Source organism: Geotrypetes seraphini, chromosome 15 (genome assembly GCF_902459505.1).
Source record: "Geotrypetes seraphini chromosome 15, aGeoSer1.1, whole genome shotgun sequence".
NCBI lineage: Eukaryota > Metazoa > Chordata > Amphibia > Gymnophiona > Dermophiidae > Geotrypetes > Geotrypetes seraphini.
Window position 1 is genome coordinate 43,115,831 of NC_047098.1, and position 25,831 is coordinate 43,141,661.

A 25,831-nucleotide genomic window follows, 5' to 3' on the forward strand; every position below is an offset into this window, starting at 1 on the left:
AGTACAAGTATATCAATACAATTATTAATATAGTTAGGTCATAGTTACAAATATATAGTTACATGTAAGTCATGGTTGGTTCTTCGTTTTGTCCCAGGAGTTGCAATAGACAGTTTAGAAATGGGCTTTTATAATTACCATTTGAGTTACAAGAATTGAAGAATATTTCAGCCAATTGTTTGAGGGCCATAAAGGAGAACTTTGGGGGCCGCATGTTGGAGCCTTATACTATGAGTTTATCTTGTTGGGTAGACTGGATGGACTATGTTACTTTGTAAATACCATGCTTTCTAATCAAAGTATGCATTGACAAAATTAAGATGCTCTTTCTTATGTAGGGCTAGCGGAACTTGGAATGATTGGTGTGACCCAGCCACGGCGAGTAGCTACAATAGCTGTAGCTCAAAGAGTTGCAGAGGAAATGAACCGCTCTTTGGGAAGCATTGTGGGATATCAAGTTCGCTTTGATGACTGCACTTCTCAGGTATGGGTTAAGAATTTGTTTTACCTGGGGTTTCATGGATATGCCCATTGTTTTTGCAATGTGTATTTGCATTATGTATGGTGAATGATCCAATAAATCTTAAATAAAAACAAATTATTCTTTTTTTTCCATTGGAAATGAAACAGCATCAAGAAATAAAGTGGGTTAAAATCCAATCTGTATAAGACTTACAGCAAATCTTGTTGTTTTTTTTTTTAATTTGTTTATTGAAAATTTTTCAGAAAACAATACAAAATCTCAGAGGAATAATAAATACAAAACCAAAAATCCACATGAAACATATCCTCTCAAGCCCCTGCCCAGTCGGGTTCATGTCTGGGCCCACACCACAAACGTATGATGCAGAAATGGATTAGCCCCTTTAAGTAGCTGTTGAGTCTCCCCCACCGGTAACCAAAGGAGCACCCGACATAGCTCCTCAGAACCCAAAATTCTTTCCAAGCGAACCCAACTCTTCGATCTATCTTTACACCAAGCTAAAAAAGACTTTAATTGAGCTGCCACATAATAGCGCCTCAAACAAGGTACCGCCATATCCCCTGGGTTCGAAATTGATGCAACATACTCCTCGGTACCTGTGGGGGTCGACTTTTCCAAATATATTGAAAAATTCTTCTAGCCACCCCACGAAAGAAAGTAGCTGACAATGGAATGGGCAAAGCTTGAAAAAGATAAAGCAATTTCGGTAAAACTAACATTTTCACACTCTGAATACGGCCATACCAAGATAGGGAAGTATTCTCCCATCTATCCAAATCAGCCCAAAGGGATTGCAAAAGCGGCGGAAAATTAACGTCAAATAAAGAGCGAAGCTGCGCTGGTACATTAACTCCCAAATAATAGAGAAATTTAGATGCCCATTTGAAAGGATATTTAGCCTTCAACAAAGCACAATCTCTGGGGTGCACCGATAAATTTAGAATCTCCGACTTATCCATATTAGTATTCAGTTCCTGAAACTGCACCATAGCGAGTCAGTTCATCTATAATCCCCGAGAGAGAAATGCGTGGGTGGGTTAATGTAAAAATAGCATCATCAGCAACTTAGTGGAAAGCCCACCACATACCACACCATGAATGTTCTGCTGGGCTCGAACATGGGAAGACAAAGGCTCCATAGCCAATGCAAAAAGTAACGGCAAAAGCGCACAGCCCTTTCTGGTCCCTCGTGCTAACATATAAGTATCAGTATAACTCCTATTAATATGAAGAGCTGCTAAAGCAGGGGTGCCCAACGCGTCGATCGCGATCGACAGGTCGTTTGCTCAGGCGACCCCAGTCGATCGCACAGCAGGTTCCCTTCTTCCCTTCTCTTTTTTTCCCCTCCTGACTGGCCCACCTCTTAAAGAACGCTGACCAATCAGAGTGCTGGAAGGGCGGGGTGAAGGTCGGTGGGGGACGGAGCTCAGCGCATCACAAGAAATAGAAGCGCCTGTAATGATTGAGGTAAGAGCGAGGCCTAATGCTGCCCGATATACAATTTTAAAACCCCCAAAATCGGCCTCCCAATCAGTGGCGTACCGAGGTGGGGCGGTCCGCCCCCGCCCCGGGTGCACGGCTTGGAGGGATGCACAGCCGTCCGGGTCCTCCTGCCCTTCCTTTCCACCGGTCTGCGCACGGGGCTCGCACCCGCCGCCCAAATGGTGCTGTTGGTTATCGCGAGACTCGCGGGAGTTGACGGCACCATTCGAGCGTCGGCGCGGGACCAGGCAGGCGCAAGCCCCGAGCGCGGACCGGGGGAAAAGAAAGGCAGGATGACCCGGACCTGGCCGGCTGTGCACCCCTCCAAGCCGTGCACCCGGGCGGATCGTCCCCCTTCTAAATCCATTGTACTTGTCTTTTATTCAGTTCCACTAATGAGCATTGTGATAGGCAGTTCTTATGGGGCAGTTCTTGGAAGTATTTCTTTGTTTTTCTGTGCCTAAGTATTCTATTAATTTAACTTCCTTATTCCTGTGGGGATCTCCAAAGGGGACGAATGGGAGACGGCCGGTGGCAGATGGTACTTTAGCAATTCTTACAGGTTGCCATAGGCCTCAGGAGCTGTCTTCCCTCTGCTGTGGTCCTGCCCCTCCTCTAAGTCAGAGACAGGCTTGGGGCAGAGGGAAGACAGCTCCTGAGGCCTATGGCAACCTGCAAGGATCGCTAAAGTACCAGCGATCCTCTCTGCAGACTGCTCCCTGCTGGAATTAGGTAAATGGATGTGGGGAGGGTAGGCCTTCGGGGGGGGGGGGGGAGTGCAGTCCTTCAAGGGGTAGTGCAGGCCTTCAAGGGGGGAGTCAACCTTTGAGGGGGAATGTGCAGACCTTCAGGGGGGGTCAGGCCTTCGGGGGAGGGGGGCTGTATAATAAAAAATATTTGAACATAAATATAAAGTACACTCGGCTTGAGAGGCTTGCGAGCTACTTTTAAAATGACCAAGTCAAAATGATCTACCAACAATAAAAATGCTAAACATATATATATGTTATATATATATATGTATATATATATATATATGTTATATATATATATGTATATATATATATATATTATATATATATGTTTAGCATTTTTATTGTTGGTAGATCATTTTGACTTGGTCATTGTAGCCCTTTCAGGACCAAGGGACATATTTGTCCCATAACTTTAAAATCCTATAAATTTTGATTGGGATAGTCTACAGTTCTAAATTTGATATGTACGGATTCCATATGATACTACCTTTATGTAAACAAACTGGTTCCGACATTCATTCATTAGCGTCGTTGCTAGATTGACAAGAAGATTCACTTGCCACACTGTCCATAAGCCAGAAGTGTGATTTTTTTAAATAAAAATAATGATATTTCACAAAAAAAATCAATTTTTTGGCATCTGCAAGCCCTTTTTACCATAAAAATGTCGTCAAAACCACAAAAATTGGCCTACGATCCTTATGGTCCTGAAAGGGTTAAAAGTAGCTCGCAAGCCCAAAAAGTGTGGGCACCCCTGTGCTAAAGGCTTTGTATATATAATTTGAAGCCAAGTAAAAAATTGCCCCCCAACACCCATAGCTGATAAAGTGCTCAACAAAAATGGCCAAGACACCCGATCAAAAGCCTTTTCTGCATCGACACTCAACAGCAAAGCTGGCAAGTTCTCTTGCTGTACGAACCAAATCAAATGAAGCAATCTACGGATATTATCAAAAGTTTGTCACAGCAAATCTTTTCTGATGGTTAAAGTGTAGTCTAGGCTTCTATATGAACTGTGAAAACTTTTGAGTTTTGTAGGTCAAAAGTAGCATTTCTGTATTTTGTGTTTGTTCATTTTTATTTTTTATTTTTTTTACAAAAAGTATTGCCCTCCCACCTCTCCAGCCCCCTCTAATTCCCTTAATGAGCAATAAGCTCAGTCTCCCCTTTGTCCTATTTGGTTCCACCTCATTCTCTACATGAGCACTATGTTCTGACTCCCCTTTTGTCCTGTGTGTTTGTCATAATTAGATTGTAAGCTCTTCTGAGCAGGGACCATCTCTTGTACAATGTGCAGCGCTGCATGTGTCTGGTAGTAAAAAAGAAATAATAAGTTGTTGTAATTTCATATTTCAGTGTTTTTCAGTCTATAAGTTCTATCGTTGTTGAGGGGGGGCGGGGTTTCATGAGTTCTCTGTAGTTCCTATTCAGATGTTTTTTTTGCCATTTTTCAAGTCTTGTTCTTTTTGACACATTAGCTCGATGCAGGCTGCCTCTAGGTCTTGAGCCTCCAGCTGGAAAGTTTTGTTACCATCGACTCATTTAATTTTCCTGCAGCTATTTTTCTGAATGAGATGTCCCAAATGAAAACCCTAGCAGCTTCAAAAGTTGTTCCTGGTGCAGGAGGATCATGTCCTTTACAGAGACTCAGTAAACAACAAAAAGTCCAACAGGACAGAGAACCCATGGGTATAAAACAGTACAAAAGGAAGTGGGAACGGACAATGAACACTCCACTGAAGATCACTGATGTAAAACCAACTTGTTTATTTCATAAAAGGGCACAAGCAGAAGCTGTGGACCCGACACAGCACTGTGTTTCGGCGTCTGAGGAATGCCTGCATCAGGGGGTCACTAAAAATGAAACCAAACTAGCATGGCAGAGTAACCAAAATCACTGAAAACGCTTTTTAAAAATGTTTCCACAGCTTTTCAGTGATTTTGGTTACTCTGGCATGTTAGTTGGATTGAGCTTTGTTTTATCCCAGATCTGCCATCTGTGAACTTATACGCTATAGGTTTGGTTTCATTTTTAGTGACCCCTGATGCAGGCGTTCCTTAGACACCGAAACACAGTGCTGTGTCGGGTCCACAGCTTCTGCTTGTTTCCTTTTATGAAATAAACAAGTTGGTTTTACATCAGTGATCTTCAGTGGAGTGTTCATTGTTCGTTCCCACTTCCTTTACAGAGACCCAACCAAGATCCCTCTTGTTTGCATTCTCTGTTCACAGATGTCAAAAAAGAGGATTCGGGGAGAAGAAAAGCAGAGAGAGAGAGCCTTTTGGTGATAAGACTAGTCTGTTGACATAAACACTGGAAACATTGTTTTTTGTTGGTCCAGCTTCTGCACAGGATGCACCAACATCGGGAGTGTCTTGATCACTGTGGACACTGAACTTCAGTAGAAGGGAAGGATACAAATCTGATCTTTGTCAGTATTGAGGGAGTGTGATTGACATTGTAGCACTGAGGGTGCTTCAAAGACACACTGGCAACCTTGACACAAAGACCACACTTCTTCCATGCCATTGGAAAGGGTGCTCCTTGAGACAGCTAGTCGCAAAATGTGAATTCATGTCAGAGCCCTGAACAGCATGAAATTAAGATAAGTGTTTTGGCTATAAAATAAAGTACTAAGAATTTTGGATAGACCATGGCTTGTGGCTTGCTACAGTAAACATGAACTAAAATGAAACAATGTGTTCGAGTGTAGTCGCTGAGGTCTTATTTAGATATTTACATAGAATCTTTGTGAAATGCATATGAAAGAAAATGTATATGAAGAGAAGATGGAGGTGAATAATTGTTAGAAGTAAAGTACAGTAAACCATGGATTGCAAGTAACTTGGTTTGTAAGAGAAGCAAAACATTTGATTAAATTTTAACTTGATATACAAGCAATGTCTTGCAATACAAGTACATACAGTATACACGCGTCACATCATCACAACTGAGCTGATGGTTCTTCTCTCTCTGACGCTGCAGGAGCGTAGTAGTGACTGTTCTAAACGAGCAAGGTCTTGCAATACAAGTACGTATAGTATTTTGTATTAAAGTTTATGGGTTGTGGAACGAATCGTCTTGAGTTTCCATTATTTCCTGTGGGGAAATTCGCTTTGATATACGAGTGCTTTGGATTACAAGCATGCTTCTGGAACAAATTATGCTCACAAACCAAGGTTTTACTGTATAACTCATTTTGGATTTATTAGAAAGGGTGCAACATACTTCAAATGATTCAGGAGGATGTGGCCTCTCAAGCTGTATGTTAATAATAATAATAATAATAATAACAGCTTATATACTGCAATACCGTGAAGTTCTATGCGGTGTACAAAGATTAAGCAAAGATACAAATTGATTGACTTTAAGAGGGGAGGAAGAAAGAGGGTTAATAGGACAGGAAATCCATTTTTGAGGAGAGAGTGATCAATAGAACAAGTTAATCGCTATAGAGGGGAGAGAGAAGAGAGGATCAGTTGTCTAGATACTTTAGGAACAGGTGTGTTTTCAGACGTTTCCTAAATTCCTCATAAGTAGTGGGCGAAAGCAATTGTTCTAGGTCTTTACCCCATGATGCTGCTTGGTGCGAGAGAAGATGTTCATGGTGTTTTTTCAGTTTACAACCTCTCACTGGGGAGGAAACTAAGTTGGAATGTGAGCTTATCTTGTGTCTGTTGGCTGAGAAGACGAAAAGGTCAGTTATATATTTAGGGGCAAGTCCGTGTAGTGCTTTGAAGCAGAAGCAGGCAAATTTAAACTTTACGCGCGCCTCCATTGGCAGCCAATGCAGCTGCCGGTAGTAGGGTGTCATGTGGTCAAACTTCCTCAGCCCAAAGATCAGTTTGACCGCTGCATTTTGCATCAATTGTAAACGCTGCATGTTCTTTTGGGAAATTGCTAAATAGGCGATGTTACAGTAGTCAAGTAGACTCAGTACGAGGGATTGGACTAGGGTTCTGAATGCCGCTGTATCGCAATAAGCTTTAATGGATCTGAGTTCCCAGAGAGTGAAAAATCCCTTTCTGATCACTTTGTGAATGACAGTCTTTGAGAAGCAGCGCTGCAGAAATTTGAGGAATGAGTGGAGTACTTCTCTCAACAAGATGTGGCAGTGGTCTTCCCAAAAATGTTGTCGTCTGCCTGTTACAGCTCATTTGTTATATTATTTTCCCCTTTTTTTCTATTGAAAGTAGCCTATAGCAAGGGTGTCCCAAAATGAGGATTATGATTAATGACCTGCTGTGTTAGCTGTAAGGTACATATCCCACCCCAAAATGATCTTTTCTGTGTAATCTGTTTAACTTGGCAACTAGCATGCATTAAAAGTTAACTTTGGATCATCTGTTAAATTTTTGTCCATTGGTACTTGGTATCTGGAAGTCAATTTGGGGACAAAATCTCTTTCTTGAATCATCTATCCCCTTGTCATATGAGGCGATAATTTGTGGTACGCTGCTTTATGTTAAACCTAGTTTAGATAGGTATAAAAGTCGCCTTTTCCTGATCTTGACAGGAATAGGTGTTCAATAGATTACTCACAATTGGAAATGCCATGATAGGATTAATTTTACTTTTTGGTGGGTAACTGTGTGTACCACGTATAAGTATGAAAGGATGATGGCGGAATGTATGGGGAATAATAAGTCCTTTAATGATGTAAGGAGTCCATTGACTAATTTTATTGCTTTATAATTAGGGTCATGTTTCTTTTTTCATTAGATTCCTTACACATCCAGGGAGGGAGGGTGGGAAATGTATTTTGAAGAGTCAAGTTATTTTATTATATTACTGAAATCATATCATATGTATTATTGTTTTAATAATTAAGATAAGGAGGGGAGGAAATGATTGTTTATTGTAATAATTGTATAGTTAATAGTGTTTTTCATGCAGTTTTTCAGATTTACCATTTGTATTGCACTATCAAGTTTGAAAATTAATAAAGATTTACAAAAAAAAAAAGTTTATAAGCTATGCTATTAACATGTGCTAAAATCTGCATTAAACATCTAACAGAGCTTAAGAATATAAGCATTGCCATTCTGGGACAGAACAAAGATCCGCCAAGCCCAGTATCCTGTTTCTTACAGGGGCCAATCCAGGTTACAAGTACCTGGCAAGATCTCGAGAGAAAAACAGATTTTATGCTGCTTATCCTAGAAATAGCAGTGGATTTTCCCAGGTCAATCTTATAATGGCTTATTGACTTTTCTTGTTGGAAGTTATCCTTTTTTAAACCTGCTAAGCTAACTGCTTTTACAACATTTTCTGGCAACGAATTCCAGAGTTTAATTACACGCTTAAATACATATCATGTAATTTATCTTCTAGGCTGACTGGAAATATATTTGACTATTCATCTTAGTTTACTTAAAAAAATAGTTATATGTATATTTGAAAAGTATTTCAGTAATTACTGTTTGTAATGGGTGACTTTTGTGATTAGGATACTGCAATCAAGTACTTAACTGATGGCTGCTTATTGCGACAAATTCTGGCAGACCCACATCTTACAAAGTATGGGATAATTATATTGGATGAAGCCCATGAAAGGAGTCTGAGCACGGTGTGTATTGGATCAACAAATTTTTTAGCTGTACTGTTTGTTGAGGAGGTTGCTGCATGGATTCTTTCTTTGCTGTATCTTAAGAATTTCCACTGTGGATATTAAAAAAAAAATTAAAAAAAAAATCCATGCAGAATCACACCAAGATCCATAAAGCCTATTGGCAGCCAATTGGGGTCACAAGTATCCAACAGATTCCAAAAGTAAATCTGTTTCTCATAGCTCATTTCCAGCGAGGAGCAATGGCTTTCCCAAGTTTACCTGCTAATAATTTTTGATGACCTTTTCTTTTAGGAATTTGTCCAAACCTCTTTTGAGCCCAGCTATGCTAGTTGCCTTGGCCACATTTTGATTGGTGGTTTGGTATGAAAAAGGCCTCCTGCTAGTAATGACAAATTTTGATCACATTGTGGTTACGTTGACCCAGTAGCCCCACCACCATTTTACCAGGTCCTGTATACCAATAAGGACTAGAACTAAAGTAGTTTCCCCTCTAGTCAGTTCCTAGACTAACTGCTCTATGAAACAGTCATTTATGGAATCTAAAAACTGCAGTTCTTCAGTATGCCCTGAGAAGACAGTCACCCAACTGGGGGAACTGAAATCTCTCATTATTGTGTTACCAGTTGTTAGCCTTCTTAGTTTCTGTTAAAACCTTTTTGTATGTCACTTCATCGTACACAGAATTACTATCCATAAAGATTCCACGTTGCATTTTATTTTCTGCCGAACCTTTAGTTTGCATCTCTGTCTCTCTTAAAGCATAGCGCCATTCTTCCACCATATACACCTCTTCATTCACTTTGTTCCGTTGATCGTAATCTGCTTTGTCTTCCTTCCTGGCTGTATGCCTTTCATTACTTAAGTCCATAACTTTGGAATCAACTTCTATTACATATTTGAAATTAACCCATCCTTTCTGGTTTTAAAAAGTCACTCAAAACGCACCTGTTTCTGCAACTATTTATTCAACAGCCACCTGATAATTGTAAATTTTTTTTTCTTCTTCCCTGTTACTCTGTCTTTTAACCTGTAAACTACTTTGAAGCCTGAATAGGCCAATTGGTGATATCAAATCATGTCATTTGATATAAGATTTGTATCCAGTAGCGGAATGTCCCATTGCTGGTTTTCTTTCCATCAGGACTCTTGATTCCTATTCTTCCACCTCCAGCGTTCAGACATTTTGCATTACTAATTTTCTTTCGTGTGTTTAAACTGAAAGCTAAATTTGTGCAATAGATTTACCAGTTTTCCAATTCCAAAAGAAAAAATACTTGGCGCAGAAAAAGTTTTAAGATCAGCTATTAACTTTTAAAAAAAAACCCTGTCTCCTTCCCACCCCCACACAAAGGGCTCCTTTTACAAAGGTGCGCTAGCGAGGTTAACGCACGCAACTTTTCATCACGCGCTAACCCCCGCACTGGCCAAAAACTACTGCCTGCTTAAAAGGAGGCGGTAGCAGCTAGTGCGTCCGGCGGTTTAGCGCACAGTATTACGCATGTTAAACCGCTAACGCACCTTTGTAAAAGGAGCCCAAAATCACTACATCCCAATTCAGCAATATAAATTATTCAATATCAAACTTCTTGCTGAAAGTATGGATGTAAATACGGGTCCCATCTAGAAAGGTATCGCTTTTTCTCTAGAACTGAAAGGTAGTGGCGGGATAGAAGACACCAATGTAATTATATTACATTACATTAGAGACTTCTATTCCGCCATTAGCTTGCGGTTCAAGGCGCTATCTCTGCCCAAAGCTGTTGTATACTGGCACAATCCCTTATTGCATGATAGTGTTTTCTACCCCGGCACATTTAACACAGGCTGGTGAGTTAATCCTTCTGCTTTAAATAATTGCACTTATGTAACGTAATCCCTGTTAAGAACTCGAAATGAGCATTCGCGGAACTCTGCACTGTAGATCACTTTAGGTATTCTTTTAACAGAGAAAGCTTACATTCTCTTCTAACAGTGGCCTTCCCAAGTCCCATCCCATTGAACTTTCAGTGTACCAAAATCTTTGTTCCCCCCCTGTTGTCTGAATAATTTAAAAAAGACCTGGGAAAGAAAATCTTCCTTCAGCTAGAGTCAAAAAACATTTTAAATTTCTCCCCATCTTCAATTTTAAGTTGTTTGGGTCAAGGGATTGAATATCACATTTAAGCTGACAGTAGGCAAAACAGTCTCCCCTCCTCACCTCTACGAATTGCTAAAATTTTCAAATCTCATCATAGTACCTCCCGGAGCAAGAAATGTTCTATCAAACTAATAACTAGGTCCTATCGGGGGGAGGGAAGATAGGGGTGGAAAGTTTGGGGGGAGGGCTTGTTTGTGTTTTATCCTGTATATTTGCTTGTTTTTCCTGTTGAGCTCAATAAAATACATTTCAACAATAACTCGGTCCTATCTTGAAAAGATATTATCTGTCCCCTGTTGGAATTGCACATAACTAGAAATATCTTAATGGTAACTGTAATGATGGCTGACTCGAAAAGTTGCTTGATAGTTGAAGGCCTTTTTTAAACTGTGTCCTTTTGAGGAAGACCATTTTCAAGTTGCTTCAGTCAGAAATTGGACAGTGAATGTTCAACCCATCACATGAATATGATCCATATTCTGAGCATTGCTTGGCAATAGTCAGCCAGTGTACCTTCATATTATGTAGCAGATAAGAGAGTTTGTTTTGCCTAGAGACCATGGCCTCTGCAGCAGAGGATAATTTTTTCTTGTGAGATAATCAAGTGTATTCCAGATAATAAATGGTAAATTTTCAATATTCAAAAATGGCTAGAATAGTTGGACATCCACATCGATTTGTTAGCTCTTTGGGATAGGGAGCGCCCCTCTGCCTACTGCTTTGTTTACTTTCTACAGATGATGTTGGCAAAAAGACACTTGGGCCATTCAATCTACACACATGTGAAATTCTTTTCTGGTGTTGAGCACTTATAAAGCGCTAATAGAAAACTCTTTTCTTCACTTTTGTCAGGATATTTTGTTTGGTTTACTGAAGAAGCTTTTTCAGCTCCAGATGTCTCCTGATAGAAAACATCCCTTGAAAGTTGTGATCATGTCAGCCACCCTGGACATAGAAAAGCTATCAAACTTTTTTGAAAACTGCCCTATTATTACCATTCCTGGAAGGATATATCCTGTCAGAGAGAAGTTCTGCAACTTGCTTGGTCCAAAAGACATAGGCAGCTCTGCATATGTCACTGAGGTGGTGTAATAATTTGTGCATAAAATAATAGCTCGTAATTCTATCCTATTATAGACAAAATATGTGATACTAGGTATTAAACACTTTGGTGCTGATGTAATAAGCATGTATTAGTGTGCTGGGCATTTTTGCACAGTATCTTAATAAATACGGTAAAACAAAGTTTTACTTCAGATACATTATTTATTTAATTTATTTAATTTTAGTATTTATATACCACTTATAACCTAAGTGGTGTATATTCAGGTATTCAAGCATTTTCCCTATCTGTCCTGACAGGCTCACCTGGAGCAATGGGGATTAAGTGACTTGCCTAGGGTCACAAGGAGCAGTGTGGGATTTGAACCCACAACCTCAGGGTGCTGAGGTTGTGGTTCTAACCACTGCACCAATTAAGCAATCTGTATGCAAAGAAATGGAAAGGCTGTAAAGTGAGTGCATGCTAATAGTGCCCTGTTCTTATCATATTGGTGTTCACAGAGGTGTAAGATACAGCTAGTTCTAAAGATATTGAGACCCTGTATTTTGGCCTGTTGGATTTTCCAGACCATTCATTCCAGAAAGTAATCTCTTCCATCTTGTCTCTTTCAGGCTGTAAAAGTGACATTAGATATCCATTTGAGTGAACCAGCTGGGGACATCTTAGTTTTTTTGACTGGTGCGTGCTCTTCTTCCTTTAGCAAAAAAAGGCACTTCAGAACCCTGAGAAGTTGAAGCGCAGCCAAATGTTTCCCTATAGGTGCATGTAAGAGAACCAGAAGTACACCTGATACATGCTTTTATCTAATCATTTATCAGTAGGAGATTTAAGAATAAATCAGCACCCCATTTTGTTTTAGTTTCAATTGAATTGCTGAGGTTAAGCGCTTCTCTGATAATCTTTGAATAATTTAAAAAAAAAAAAATTATTTCCATCTTCATGGAACATATAGCAGACAATCTGTAACATACATACCACAATGAGATATAAGATCCAGAATAAATTTTTACAGTATATTAAGCTATAAAATGAAGAAAAAACACATACAATGATTCAGTTTTTATGGTACTGTATTTGGTGCCAATATTTTATAACTGCAGTGGGTTCTATCTTCATGACATGTCTAGCTCTTAATAGTATGAACTGGTCAACCATGAAGATGACTTGGGATCTTAAGAATATGTATGTTTCGATGCTAGGTCAGTCTGAGATTGAGAAGGCCTGCAACATGCTGTTCCGGAAATCAGAGTCAGTCGATTATCACTATGACGTCCAAGACACTTCTGTTGAAGGTTTGCTTATACTGGCATTATATGGATCTATGTCAACAGGTAATGTTTTTTTTAACCTAGTACATTAGTTAGCTTTTCAGGGTTATAGCGGGTGTTTTTATGGAATTGGAAATCAACAAATTAAAACCAGTATTTACACAGCTGCATTATGGCAATAATGCACATAATATGCCGATTGGTAATTACTTGTTTCAAGTTTATTAGGATTTTATATACCGCCTATCAAGGTTATTTAAGCAGTTTTTACAATCAGGTACTCAAGCATTTTTCCCTCTCTGTCCCGGTGGGCTCACAATCTATCTAACGTTATAGCAGGGTTTAAAAAAGAGTTGGATAATTTACTAAAAGAGACATGGCTTGGGGAAATCCACTGCTTATTCCTAGGATAAGCAGCATAAAATCTGTTTTACTATTTAGGATCTAGCTAGGTACTTGGGACCTAGGTTGGCTACTGTTGGAAACAGGATATTGAGCTTGATGGACTTCGGTCTGTCCCCGTATGGCAATTCTTATGTTCTTAATCAACTCAGATCTAATATTCAAAGAAAGCAAATTTCATGACTGAACCTGATAAAATTGAATGCTTGCCAACAAGAACATTACAACATAATTCCAGTTGGCAAAGCCCAAGATAACTTTGCTTTGTTAACCTCATTAATCTACCAGAAAGATAAGAAACAAACCTAACACTTAGGTATTTCGGAGGACCCTGTTTAACAGCCCAACGAATCAAACACAACAATTTAAACTGAATGTGGGAGCCAATGTGGCTGTCCGAAAAGTGGCATCTCATGGTTCCTATGTCAGCATGGCTTAAGCAGGTAGGAGAGCCTCTTGGCCACCAATATTCAATGACATCTAATGGGAAGCCCTGCTGAATATTGGGTCTGGCCACCATTGTACTGTCTGGATGTTATGTAGGCAGTGGTGATATTCAGTGCTGGTGCCTACATACCTAACCAAGCAAGTAGGGCCATATAAATAGCAGTCCTAACTGTGCCTGCTTTGGTATGCAGGTACAACACCAAATATTGCACCACATAACTTCCAGGTATCTCCACAAACCTGGATATTTCAATGCTGGTGCCTTGACAAGGTTTGGGATTGAATATCTGGGTCTATTTTAGCCAGCAGTAGAAAAAGTTCACGGCATATAGAAAAACACTCGCTTCCGTGGGCTGAATGTTGTTTTCCCTAACAGCAGGGGAGCTGTATTCTGGACTAGCAGCAACTTCTCTGCCTCCTCAGTAACCGCTCCATTGTTCAATTGCTAGGTGACAGAAGTATGGAGAAAAGAAGCTAAGTCATTACCAGCCAGCCAACCAAGGACCTGCGTCAATGTATGTAAGGCAACAAAAGTAATTGTAACCACCCTGGCTATATGGGCTGTAAAGGACAGTCCTTCATTGAGCAACACTTCGAAAGAGTAAAGATCCTTACTGCAGAAAAGCTGACAATCCCTCAAAACAGGACCTATCGGCAACTTCCGCTATGACTTGCTGTACAAAAGCAACTTTTGTTTTACCGGGGTTAAATTTTAAACGAATAATCTGACCATTACACTACACCCTCCAAACACACATTCAGTTGGGCAATTGCTGCTGCATGGTTCTGTCCAACCACAATCCTCAACTGACTATCATCTCTGAACGAATGGCAGGAAACACTGTATTGCTCAATTGGGGTAGCCACAGGCATCAAAGAAGGAAATGATTCACTGTATTGCATGCTGCTGACTGGTCTAAAAAATAAGAAGGGTGTCTTCCCCTTTGTCAGCATAAGGACATAAGATTTGCCGCTGCTGGGTCAGACCAGTGGTCCATTGTGCCCAACAGTCCACTCGTGTGGCAGCCCTTAGGTCAAAGACCAGTGCCCTACTTGAGTCTAGCCTTCCCTGCATATGTTCTGATCCAGCAGGAACTTATCTAACCTTTTCTTGAATCCCTGAAGAGTGCTTTTCCCTATAACAGCCTCTGGAAGAGCGTTCCAGATTTCTACCACTCTCTGGGTGAAGAAGAACTTCCTTACGTTTGTACAGAGTCTATCCCCTTTTAACTTTAGAGAATGCCCTCTCGTTCTCCCCACCTTGGAGAGGGTGAACAATCTCTCTTTCTCTACTAAGTCAATTCAAATGTCATTAATCAGTAAAATCCTATGGCCCTTCTGAAACCCTGACTGCGGCTGATGAATAATTCCTGCTGTTATTGCGGTAGCAAATGGAACAGCCACAGAAGAGGGAACCTGAAGATTTTTCATTCTCTCTTCAGTGGTTGTCCTTGCTGTTGTTGATGCTTTGACATTTCTGTGGGATAGTGGTTCTTCTTTTTTTGTGTTTTTAATTCCGTTTGCATCCATATCTTCTAAAACTGCTGAAATAACACTTTTTCAATCAGTTTTCCCTTCCCTCCGTCATATACAACTCATATGCAGTACAAGTTATATGTGAAGAAGGGGGAGACGTAACTTGAGGATGTTTAAGGAAGGGGGCAGGAAACTTTTTGTGGAATAGGGTGGTGTTGATGTTGGTTGGATTTTTTTAATTATTCAGTTTTTATTGAAATTTCTGTTGAAACTTAAAAACAAATCCAGTAAAAACTTTTCATCCAGAATAAACTTTTCATAGACCTTTTAACCCCTATTTAAACAAGATTAAAACAAACCCTACTAAAATCAAACAGTCAAAAGTAAAAGACAAGAGACAGGAGAAGAAGAAAAAAACACTACACAAAAAACACCCCTAAATACCATTTTCCCATCCAATCCCCCAGCTTAAATAACTAGCCATCAAGGATGAGCAGTAACAAAGAGGAAGGGGAAATCTAAGGACGTAAACGGAGCTCCAAAAACAAGAGGTTTAGGGTGCCTAAGGAAATTGAGTAAATGAAGTATGTACCTCCTAAAACATCAACACATTAGTTATTGCTGTTATTGGCAGGAACAACAAAAGTATTGTGATTTTAGGGTAGTTTAAAGATTAATCTCCTGTTCTTGGGGTTAGAGGCCCAACAAATTTTGGTTTTGGTTTCATATTTGGTACCAAAACAGCATTTCCACTGAAAATGCTTGTGCATTTTTAGTAGACACTTAAAACTATAGCCCCACCCCCATCAGCGACCCCCTGACAGAAAGCATGCCCACCCCCCCTCTTCAGTACCTTGTGGTGTCTTTGGGGCCAAAGCATCCATAATTGCTCCTGCCCCCTTCCTCTGGTTGTAAGAAATTGTGGCCGTGGAAGCCTTGCGGCTACTGTTTTGGAACTGGGGGTAGCCTGAAAATCAGTGACTTGCTCTTGCTCAGGCCATTCCCAATTCCAAAATGGTACAGCAGGGGGGCGTGGCTTGGACGCGAATGCTGACGGTCGGGTGAAGGAGAAGCTCCGTACAAAAAAGCTTATTTTGCAGAGATTACTACAAAAAAAGTAATTTCCTATGATCTTGATGGTGTGATGATTAAGGTCTACCTCCTTGGCTGAGACGGAGAGGCGTTAGAGAGACGAAAAGATCGAAAGTAAAAGTGCCGTTTTTGTATCCTGAGAAGTGAGGTGTAAAAAAAACGGGAGATTGGCGGAGTTTGAAACTGCTGGTGAGCTGCCTAGCAACAAAGATAAAAATTTTCTTTGTAAATGGTATATGAGGAGATTAGTGCCTGTTATGCTGTGGAGGTAAGCTATTTTGAATGGCTCTCCTCTGCCGGTGATGAAGCGAGGTTTGCTGTAGAACATACTTGGCAACGGTTTTTTGGAGCCATTTCCTCGCTGCCAATTTAGAAAGAAGAATTATGAATATATGACTTTACTTCACTGTGAATGATTAATATAAATATAATATAAATGTAAATCTCCTCTGCTGAAATTGAAAAAGATTCCAATATAAAAGCTTGGGCTGTGAGAAAAATTATAGAATAAAGGATTAACGGTTTTTTTAACCTGAAGAAAAGTAATATCGAGGTAATTGAGAGGCGCTGAAAACTGATAAAGACATATACTTCAAGAATACTGGACGGAGCATTGCTCTCCTCGGTAAGGGCTGCGATTGGGCTTATAAGAGGAGAGCTAGAAAAAAATTATCAATCTTTTTCAGCGCTGATGCAAAGTGAATAACAGAATTAGTAAAATAAACCTGTAAAAGATTGACCAGCCATATCTAAAAAAAAAAGAAAACCTAAGGAAAAAAGAAAAGGCTGTTAATTTGAGTGTTATTGCCTTCATAGAGGCTGAGATAAGGCATGAAGGAGGAGAAATAGAGAGAAGGACTACTGACATTTTTTTTTTTTTACTCACAGCAATAGAACTCGAGACAAATAACTGACAATTGCTCTAAGAATACTGAAATAAAAGTCTTGAGTCTGTTCTAAATATAAGATTGAGACAGATAACTAAGAAAAGAGAAAGGCTGAAAAAAAAATTTTTTGTCTATTTTAAAAGATAGAAACAAATCCTGAAAGAAAATTACTCACCATTATTTTCTTTATAAAATTGATATAGCAAAATTGTAAAAACATAAATTGAAGACTCAAAAGAAAAGAGACAAGCGGCAAAATATTGAAACTGATACAAAGAGACAGTGAATATAAGCTGAGATAAAGAGAAGAGAAGAATAACAAAAGATGACATCTAAAAAACAACAAAACAAATGTGATTCAGAAGCAAGTGGTTCCGGTATTGCTAGCAGCAATAAAAGATCAAAACCAGAGCCAAATAACACACCCTCAAAAGTTCCGTTGCCATCGGATGAAAGCCCCGACGTCTTGGAAGAGTTGAGACAAATTAAAGAAATAGTATTAGACAGCAATAAAAAACTAAAAAAAGCAATTGAAGATGCTGCACTTCTCACCAAAAGAGTGGATATAACTGAAAATAGAATAAATGACCTAGAAAACAATACAGAACAACTGAATACAGACATGAGAAAATCTAAAATAATATGGAAAGAAGTTGAAGAAATTAAAAGAGACTTGGAAGACAGCCGAAATCGAGAAAGAATAAATAATTTAAGGATCATCGGGATTCCAGAAGGGGTAGAAAAAAATGACCCTATAACATTCCTGGAACAATTTCTACCTAAAATACTACCTTTAAAATTCAAAGCGGCATTAGAAATAGAAAGAGCACACAGAATACCAACACAGAATAAAAACCTTCAATCAAGACCAAGAACTTTAATATTTAAACTTTTGAGACACCAACAAGCAGTAGAAATCTGCCAACTCGCAAAAGAAAACAAAAACCTCAAATGTCAGGATGCAAAGATCCACATTGTCCCTGACTTTGCAAAAGAAACTGCATCAAGAAGAAAACAATTCCTAGACATGAGACCCCAATTACGAGCTCTAGGGGCAAGATATGGCCTTCTTTATCCAGCAGTAATGAAAATCACCATAGCCAACAAAACTCAAAACTTTTCAGATCCTACAAAACTTCAGGATTTCCTCGATCAATATGAACAGCCAATGACCTCTTAAACAAGAACTTAATATCGAATACTATATTTGTGTTTATATTTATATTTATATTTAAATTAATAAAACATGAAGATTAAATATGAAATACAAATATAAAGTTCGATACAGAAACAGAACTTTCAACATCAACTGAAAAGAATTGGAAGAACATGGAACTATGATTTGAACTGCAAATGTTATATCTTATACTAAAAGCTGCACAACGGTTTTGTAAAGAGAGGGATTACACTTCTGGATATGATAGTTTACTACTCTTTGATCTAATATTCTAACAGAGCAACTAATAACTATTTTAAAAAGAAAAGATTAAAGATAATCTCATGAAGGTTGGACTGTGGAGATATCTGCTCATCCTTTATGACTGCCTTCAAACATATACCTAAGCCTTAAAAATATAAGTTATAATATTTTAAATACAATTATTCATCATTTTGAATTATCTTATATCTAACGGTACTTATGATTTACATTGTTGTCATATGTAATAATCTCCTTAAAGAATAGGGAAAAAATTTAATTCATACATAATATTTAAAAATGAAAACATCTCTTGATACCACTTAGAATTCACTGTTAGAAAACATTTACTTTATTATACAATACAAACCAAAACATAATAATAAACTCAAAAAATAAATTATACATTGGGAATTTATAATAGAATAAAATAAATTAAAACATCTATAAAAAGGGAAATAAAATTAAAAAGATAAAATAAATAATAATGGTAGTAAATATAGTTATATATTGTAATAGCTTGTAGGAGTTATATACACCTAACCTCAATATGCGTATCCAAGTGGTCATATTAAAATGGGGAGGGAAGGGAGGGAAGGGAGGGAAGGGAAGGGGGAAAAAAAATAGAAAATGGGGTAAAGAAGAAAAAGGAGATATTCTAAAATATTTTAAATACCGGGAAAAAAAAATTTTTAAGGAAAATAATTCACATAATTTTAAGAAAAATATATCAAAAATACATAAATGGATCTTAAAATAATATCCTTAAACGTTAATGGTCTAAATCATATGATAAAAAAGAAAAAAACACTATTATTTTTAAAAAGGCAAGATGCGGATTTATGCTTTATACAAGAGACCCACCTCTCAAATATTGAATCTAGTAAACTACAAGGAGGTTGGGTCAAACATTGTTTTTTCTCACCAGCTACAAAGAAAAAAGCAGGTGTTGCTATTCTGGTAAATAAAAAATGTACTGCTACATTCAAATTAAAGACAGCAGATATTAATGGAAGATGGATAATTGTGGAAATGAATATGGGAAATACTACCATGACGTTGTTTAATATATACGCCCCTAATTCGAACCAAAATGAATTTTTTAAAACTCTCCAACAATTGATTTTACCACTGGCTACTTCAAATCTAATAGTAGCGGGGGATTTCAATGCTGTTATGGATCCTATATTGGATAAAAACCCAAGTAGATATATGAAATCAATGGGCCTAGATAATTTAATACAAACTTGTGATTTAATAGATATTTGGCGTATACTTCATTTTGATGGACGGGAATTTTCATTCTGTTCTCATGTTCACAATTCTTTTTTAAGAATAGATTATATATTTATATCAAAACATCTAGCACATCAAGTAACAAAAGCTGCCATTGATCCAATCATTTTATCTGATCATGGTGGAGTATGGATTGAAATTAAGATCACAGATCAAAATACAAATAGACCAATATGGAAGTTTGATAATACATTGCTTGCTGATCCAATATTCTGCGAAAACTTTCAAATAAAAATGAAAGAATTTTTCCAAATAAATGATAAAGATGAGATCTCTAGAGAAATATTATGGGATGCATTTAAAGCATCAATAAGAGGACAAATTATTTCTTATTCGGCATATCTTAATAAACAAAATAAAAAACAATATACTAACTTAGAAAAAGAAATAAAAAATTTAGAATTAAAACTTATAGAAAAATGGGATTATTCTACACAACAAGAATTGATAAAACTTAAAGGTAAATACAATGAAATATCATCAAAAATGATAAGAAAAGATTTATTTTCTCAGCAGGCACTGTATTATGGAAACTCAAATAAGTCGGGAAGAATATTAGCAAATTACCTAAAAGTGAAAAAAAAGAAAACAAAAATAATTGCTATAAAAGATGAAAAAGGTGATACAATAACAAAAATTGAACCAATCTTAAAACAATTCTTAAAATTTTATAAATCTCTTTATTCTTCCGAGACTTATTTAAATAAAGAAAAAGAAGGTTTAGAATTCTTGAAACTATTAAAGGGTCCAAAAGTTCCTGAACATATAAAACGAAGTTTAGAAGAACAAATATCACTAAAAGAATTAGGAACAGCTTTGAAATCCCTTAGAGTTGGATCCGCTCCAGGTGGTGATGGTTACACAGTGGAATTTTATAAAACATTTCAAAATTTTTTATTACCCTATTTATTAAATCTTTTTCAATATCAACTAAATCAAGGTTGTACTAAAGGCACTATGGCAGAATCATTAACAATAGTTTTACCAAAGCCAAATAAAGATCCCACTTTGGTATCAAATTACAGACCAATTTCTTTAATAAATGTAGATGGAAAATTATTAGCAAAAATACTTGCGTTAAGATTGGCTAAAGCTCTTCCCCATATTATAAGTATGTCTCAAACAGGATTTGTTGCTCAAAGACATTCATCTCATAACACTAGATTAGCTTTCCATATGTTATACTTAACAAAAAAAATGAACGAGCCAACTTTTGCTGTTTCTTTAGATGCAGAAAAGGCTTTTGATAGAATAGAATGGACATTTATGTATCAGACATTGAATTGGTTTGGAATAGGTCCTGGATTCACACAAATGATACAAACAATATATAACTCCCCTTCTGCTAGATTATACATTAATAATACTTTTTCAGAAAAATTTAATCTACAAAGAGGAGTTAGACAAGGATGTCCTTTGTCTCCTTTATTATTTGATATTGTTTTAGAACCCTTAATATTAGCAATCCAACAAGTAAAGGAGATACAAGGTATACCTCATTCAGATAAAGAATATAAAATATCAGCTTATGCTGATGATTTATTATTATATTTGAGGAACCCAGAATCTACCATTCCACATTTACTTGAACTGATTGAAAAATTTGGAAAATTTTCAGGATATAAGATAAACTGGAACAAATCAGAAGTACTTCCATTAAATATACATTGTACAAAAGGTTTATTTAAATCATTCTCTTTTGTTTGGAAAGAGGATGCAATTAAATATCTTGGAATTTGGATTACAAAAAATTTAGATGATACAATAAAAATTAATGAAAAAAATTTATTACAAAAAATAACAGAGATGTGTGAGCAATGGAACCCTTTACACTTATCTTGGTGGGGAAGAATACAAACTGTTAAAATGATGATATTACCTATAGTCTGTTACCAAATGGGAATGATACCAGTTTTCTTCCAAAATTCTTTTTATAAAAAATTAAATAAAATATTGACAAAGTTTATTTGGCTTGGGAAAAATCCCAGAATTGCTTTAGTGTCATTACAAAGACCAATTGCGGAGGGAGGGGTAAATTTTCCCAACTTCTATAGGTATCATCAAGCCTATATTTTACGTCAAGGTATGTATTGGATCCTCCCAGAGCCCACTATAAATATTCCAGATTGGTTCTGGTTAGAATGGAGACTTATGTTTCCATTACGTCTTAGTCATGTAGTTAGTATCATGATGCCAAGGCTATACAAAGAACATAAAATATTCATGGATACATGGAAAACTTTAAGATACATAAGTAATCTAACTCCTATTCCAATTAGTAAATCAACAACTCAAACAATTTGGTTAAACCCCAAGATCAAAATAGGCGGTTTCAAAATAATCTGGAAAAACTGGATGACAGCAGGTATTCGTATTTTAGACGACATAATAAAAAATGGTAAAATGCTGGAGTTTTCACAATTGCAACATAAATTTGATCTTAATAAAACACAATATTTTAGATGGTTGCAATTGAAGCAATCCATTCAGGTAGGGTTCCCTGAATGGAAAAATCTTACTAATTATCACAGCTTGGAATTCTTGTGTTTCCAGATAAACTCAATAGGACATGAAGCTGCACAGTGGTATAAATTAATATCCGGATATATAAATAAAAAACCTAAAAATGGTCTTAGAGACATTTGGAGCATTGAGATAAAGCACCAAATTAGTGCATCTCAATGGCCACGACTTTGGTCTTGGAGGTTAAAATGTACGGTATCAGCATCTATGAGACAAACTTGGTTTTTTCTTTTACATAGAGCTTTATGGACCCCTACACGTTTACATAGAATTGATAGCTCTAAATCTAATAGATGCTGGCACTGTCATGTTGAAATTGGGACATTAGACCATCTTTTATTCTTCTGTCCATTCATCTTAACATTCTGGAAATCAATTTGGCCTCAAATTAATAGGATGTTAGAAAACCCAGTAGCCTTGACATATGATACTATATTATTTGGAACAACAATGAGAACAAAAAGTCAAATATCATCAAGTAATAATAAACTTTTATTTATTTTAACTGGAATAGCAATACAACAAATCACATTTAATTGGAAAAGACACGACAGGTTAAATTACACTTTCTGGTGGAATTCTGTTTGTCATATATATAAAATGGAACTTACTATAGCAACACAAAAAGGATATATTAATAAATTTCAAAAGATATGGAGACCATTAACAGATTTTTGCAATGAATGATTAACTTTTCCCAAGATAGAAATTTGATTGGAGGGGAATAGGGTGGGACTTTATTTTTGATTTTTACACACTATATCAATGTTAAATGAATATACAATAAAGTTGTTTTTAAATATTATTGATTGAATGGGAGGGAGGGAAGGGGGATTAACATATTCAAAAGAAATTATATAAATTTAGATTTACTGCATAATATTATAAATTTTGTATAAAATTAATTTTCTAAAAAATGTTAAACTTGATAATAATAAGTGTGTTTTATCAAGTGTATATGTTTAAGTTTCTAATAAGTATATTTGAAACACTTGTTGTAACAAAAGAAAATGAATAAAGATTATAAAACAAAATGGTACAGCAGTCTCAAGACTGCCACAGGAATTCATGGCTGCCATTTTTTCAGCGCAGCAGATGGTAGCAGCAGCAATTTATTAAACCACAGGACCTACTACGGAGGGGTGGGGTGGGGCAAAGGGCAGAGTGGTGGGTGGCCCAGGAAGAAAGAGAGACATGTTATCTGTCCGGGGTGGGGGGAGGGCGGAAAGCTGGCCTACAGCAGCAGTCCTGGGGCCACAGGTCCAGTTCTGGTCAAACCAAGCCTCAGATTTTGGACGTGGATTTGGTTTTGGCCAGAAACAAAACACTGATCTCAGTCAGCCTCTACTTGGGATTGCTGTTTTATCATAACAAGAAAGTATTCCATGGTTTATAACACTTTTAAAGGAAGTTAAATGTTCACTGTCTTGTGCAGCATTTCAGAAATGCACCTGGCAAGTAGTAATATTCAGCTAGTGTTAATTTAGCAATGGCACTTTTCAGTCATATTTTATCATTTTCTTGTAGCTGCTTTCCTATGATTCCTCTGTACCATATTGAGCAGCAGTGTACTCGTGAGAGGGCCACAAATAAGTCACACAGGCATTCTAGTTTTTGATTGTTCATACTGTGTGAACTATTCCATCAGAAGTATAGTATGAAGACAGATTTCTACTAGTAATTAGGAGAATTTTATGAGTTACAATAAAAGCTAAAAGCTTCTGTTTGCTTTTAGAACAACAGAAAAATATATTTCTGCCACCGCCTGCTGGCATTAGAAAGTGTGTTGTCTCAACCAACATCGCTGCAACCTCTTTGACAATTGATGGAATCAGGTACTCTCTCTCAAAAAAAGTGACAGCTCAGAATACTGCAAACCAGCTATGTTACCTAGAATATGGTCGAGTGTCAGTGTACAGGAGACACAACTTCCCTTCCAGTCTTCAAACAATAAAAGGGGTAGGGGAGAGAAGAAATAAAGATATAAATATAGAACAGTTTCAGAGGAGTGCTTGGGCCTCTTCTAGTTTCCATCCAATTGAGTTCCTTTTGTTATTAAAATAATTTTTAATGAATTAACAGTTTATGATTAACATTGAAAAATATTATATAGAAGTAAGCTGGTGGGTGAGAGTAATAGACTCATTTTGACATTGGCCTTTGCAAAAGAATAAGACTGACTGACCTTTTATGTCCCTTAGATATGTCGTTGACAGTGGTTTTGTGAAGCAGTTAAATCACAATCCCAGAGCTCACCTAGATGTTCTAGAGGTGGTTCCTATCGCAAAGTAAGTTCTAACTTGCCTGATAAGTGCACTGAAAGTGAAATTGCTGGTATTTAGGTAATTGCCTTGTAGGTGGATGCTCTGCTATTCATATTATGGTTCTGTAATTACTGTTTTATTTACTGTTCCAGAAGTGAAGCTGTGCAGCGAGCAGGCAGAGCTGGGAGGACAGCCACTGGAAAGTGTTACAGAGTTTACAGCAAAGAATTCTGGGACACATGCATGCCTGATCACATGATTCCAGAGATAAAGCGAAGTAGTTTAACATCTGTGATCTTGACGCTGAAATGCCTGGCAGTGCATGACGTCGTCAGGTGAGCAATGAAAGATTTTCTTATTCATTTCCCTGGGCTACTACAAGGATATTAAATGCCCTAAGCAAACTTTCAACCTTGCATCCCCTATCAATTAACTTTCAGGTCCTTAGGCCCTCTTTGAGATTTTGTTTGGACAAGTTCCTGGAGGAAAAGTCTATAGTCTGTTATTGAGACAGAAATGGGGGAAGCCACTACTTGACAAGTCCAAAACTCCACCTCACTCCATTAGAGAAGGAGATGTATGGCTGAATCTACCGATTTAGAACAGCCTCCTTCAATACATATAAATTTTAGGTAAACAGTCCTCTTCAAATCATATCAGAAGTAAGACAAACCAAATGTATAGGATAATTCATTCATTTATTTTTCTTCCATACAGCAGAGATACTAGCATGTCCCCGACGGGACCCGTTTCGCCCAAGTAGGGCTTTTTCAAGGGTTCACAGTGGGCACTCTTTCTTCAGCGTCCTCACTACTCAAACGCTAGATCGGCCTTGTTAATCAGGCTCCAGGTCTGGCTTTTGATTGCTTTTGGTAAAGTAGGCTCCAAGACTTTTTGTTTGAGTAGGATCCCACTGCCTATTAGGCCAAATCTAAATAAATACTGGCAGTATATTCACAGGATTTGACCTCCGGTTGAGCAGACTTCTAGGGTTCTGCTTAATCTTCGGCCATCTCTGGTAAAACAGGGTTGTGTGTATTCTCAGGGTTGATTTTCAGTTGCCTTTGGAAGATCTGGTGCTGGGTAAGGGTACATTTTAGATTTTGGCATTTAACTGCCTCTGGTGGAGCAGGCACTGGTAAAATGTGCTCTCATTGTTCAGCTTTCAGCTGACTTTGGTAGAACAGGAACTGAAAGTGCTCTTTGGAGTTATTTGGAATTAATTTTACTCTTAGATGTTTCTTTTGGGAGATATTTGAAACTAT

At 37.5% G+C, this 25,831-nt stretch overlaps 1 protein-coding gene across 6 annotated transcripts in view; it reads left to right on the forward strand.

Annotated features, from left to right (window-relative positions):
- DHX40 (DEAH-box helicase 40) overlaps window positions 1–25,831 on the forward strand; it is a 72,535-nt gene that overhangs the window by 12,953 nt on the left and 33,751 nt on the right. For all 6 annotated transcript variants that reach the window (XM_033922606.1, XM_033922605.1, XM_033922602.1 and 3 more), the window contains exons 3-10: window positions 339–484; window positions 8,172–8,291; window positions 11,284–11,514; window positions 12,106–12,172; window positions 12,694–12,825; window positions 24,038–24,137; window positions 24,504–24,590; window positions 24,719–24,901. In XM_033922606.1, coding sequence (XP_033778497.1) covers window positions 339–484; window positions 8,172–8,291; window positions 11,284–11,514; window positions 12,106–12,172; window positions 12,694–12,825; window positions 24,038–24,137; window positions 24,504–24,590; window positions 24,719–24,901 — 1,066 coding nt within the window. The remainder of the gene's footprint in view (window positions 1–338; window positions 485–8,171; window positions 8,292–11,283; window positions 11,515–12,105; window positions 12,173–12,693; window positions 12,826–24,037; window positions 24,138–24,503; window positions 24,591–24,718; window positions 24,902–25,831) is intronic.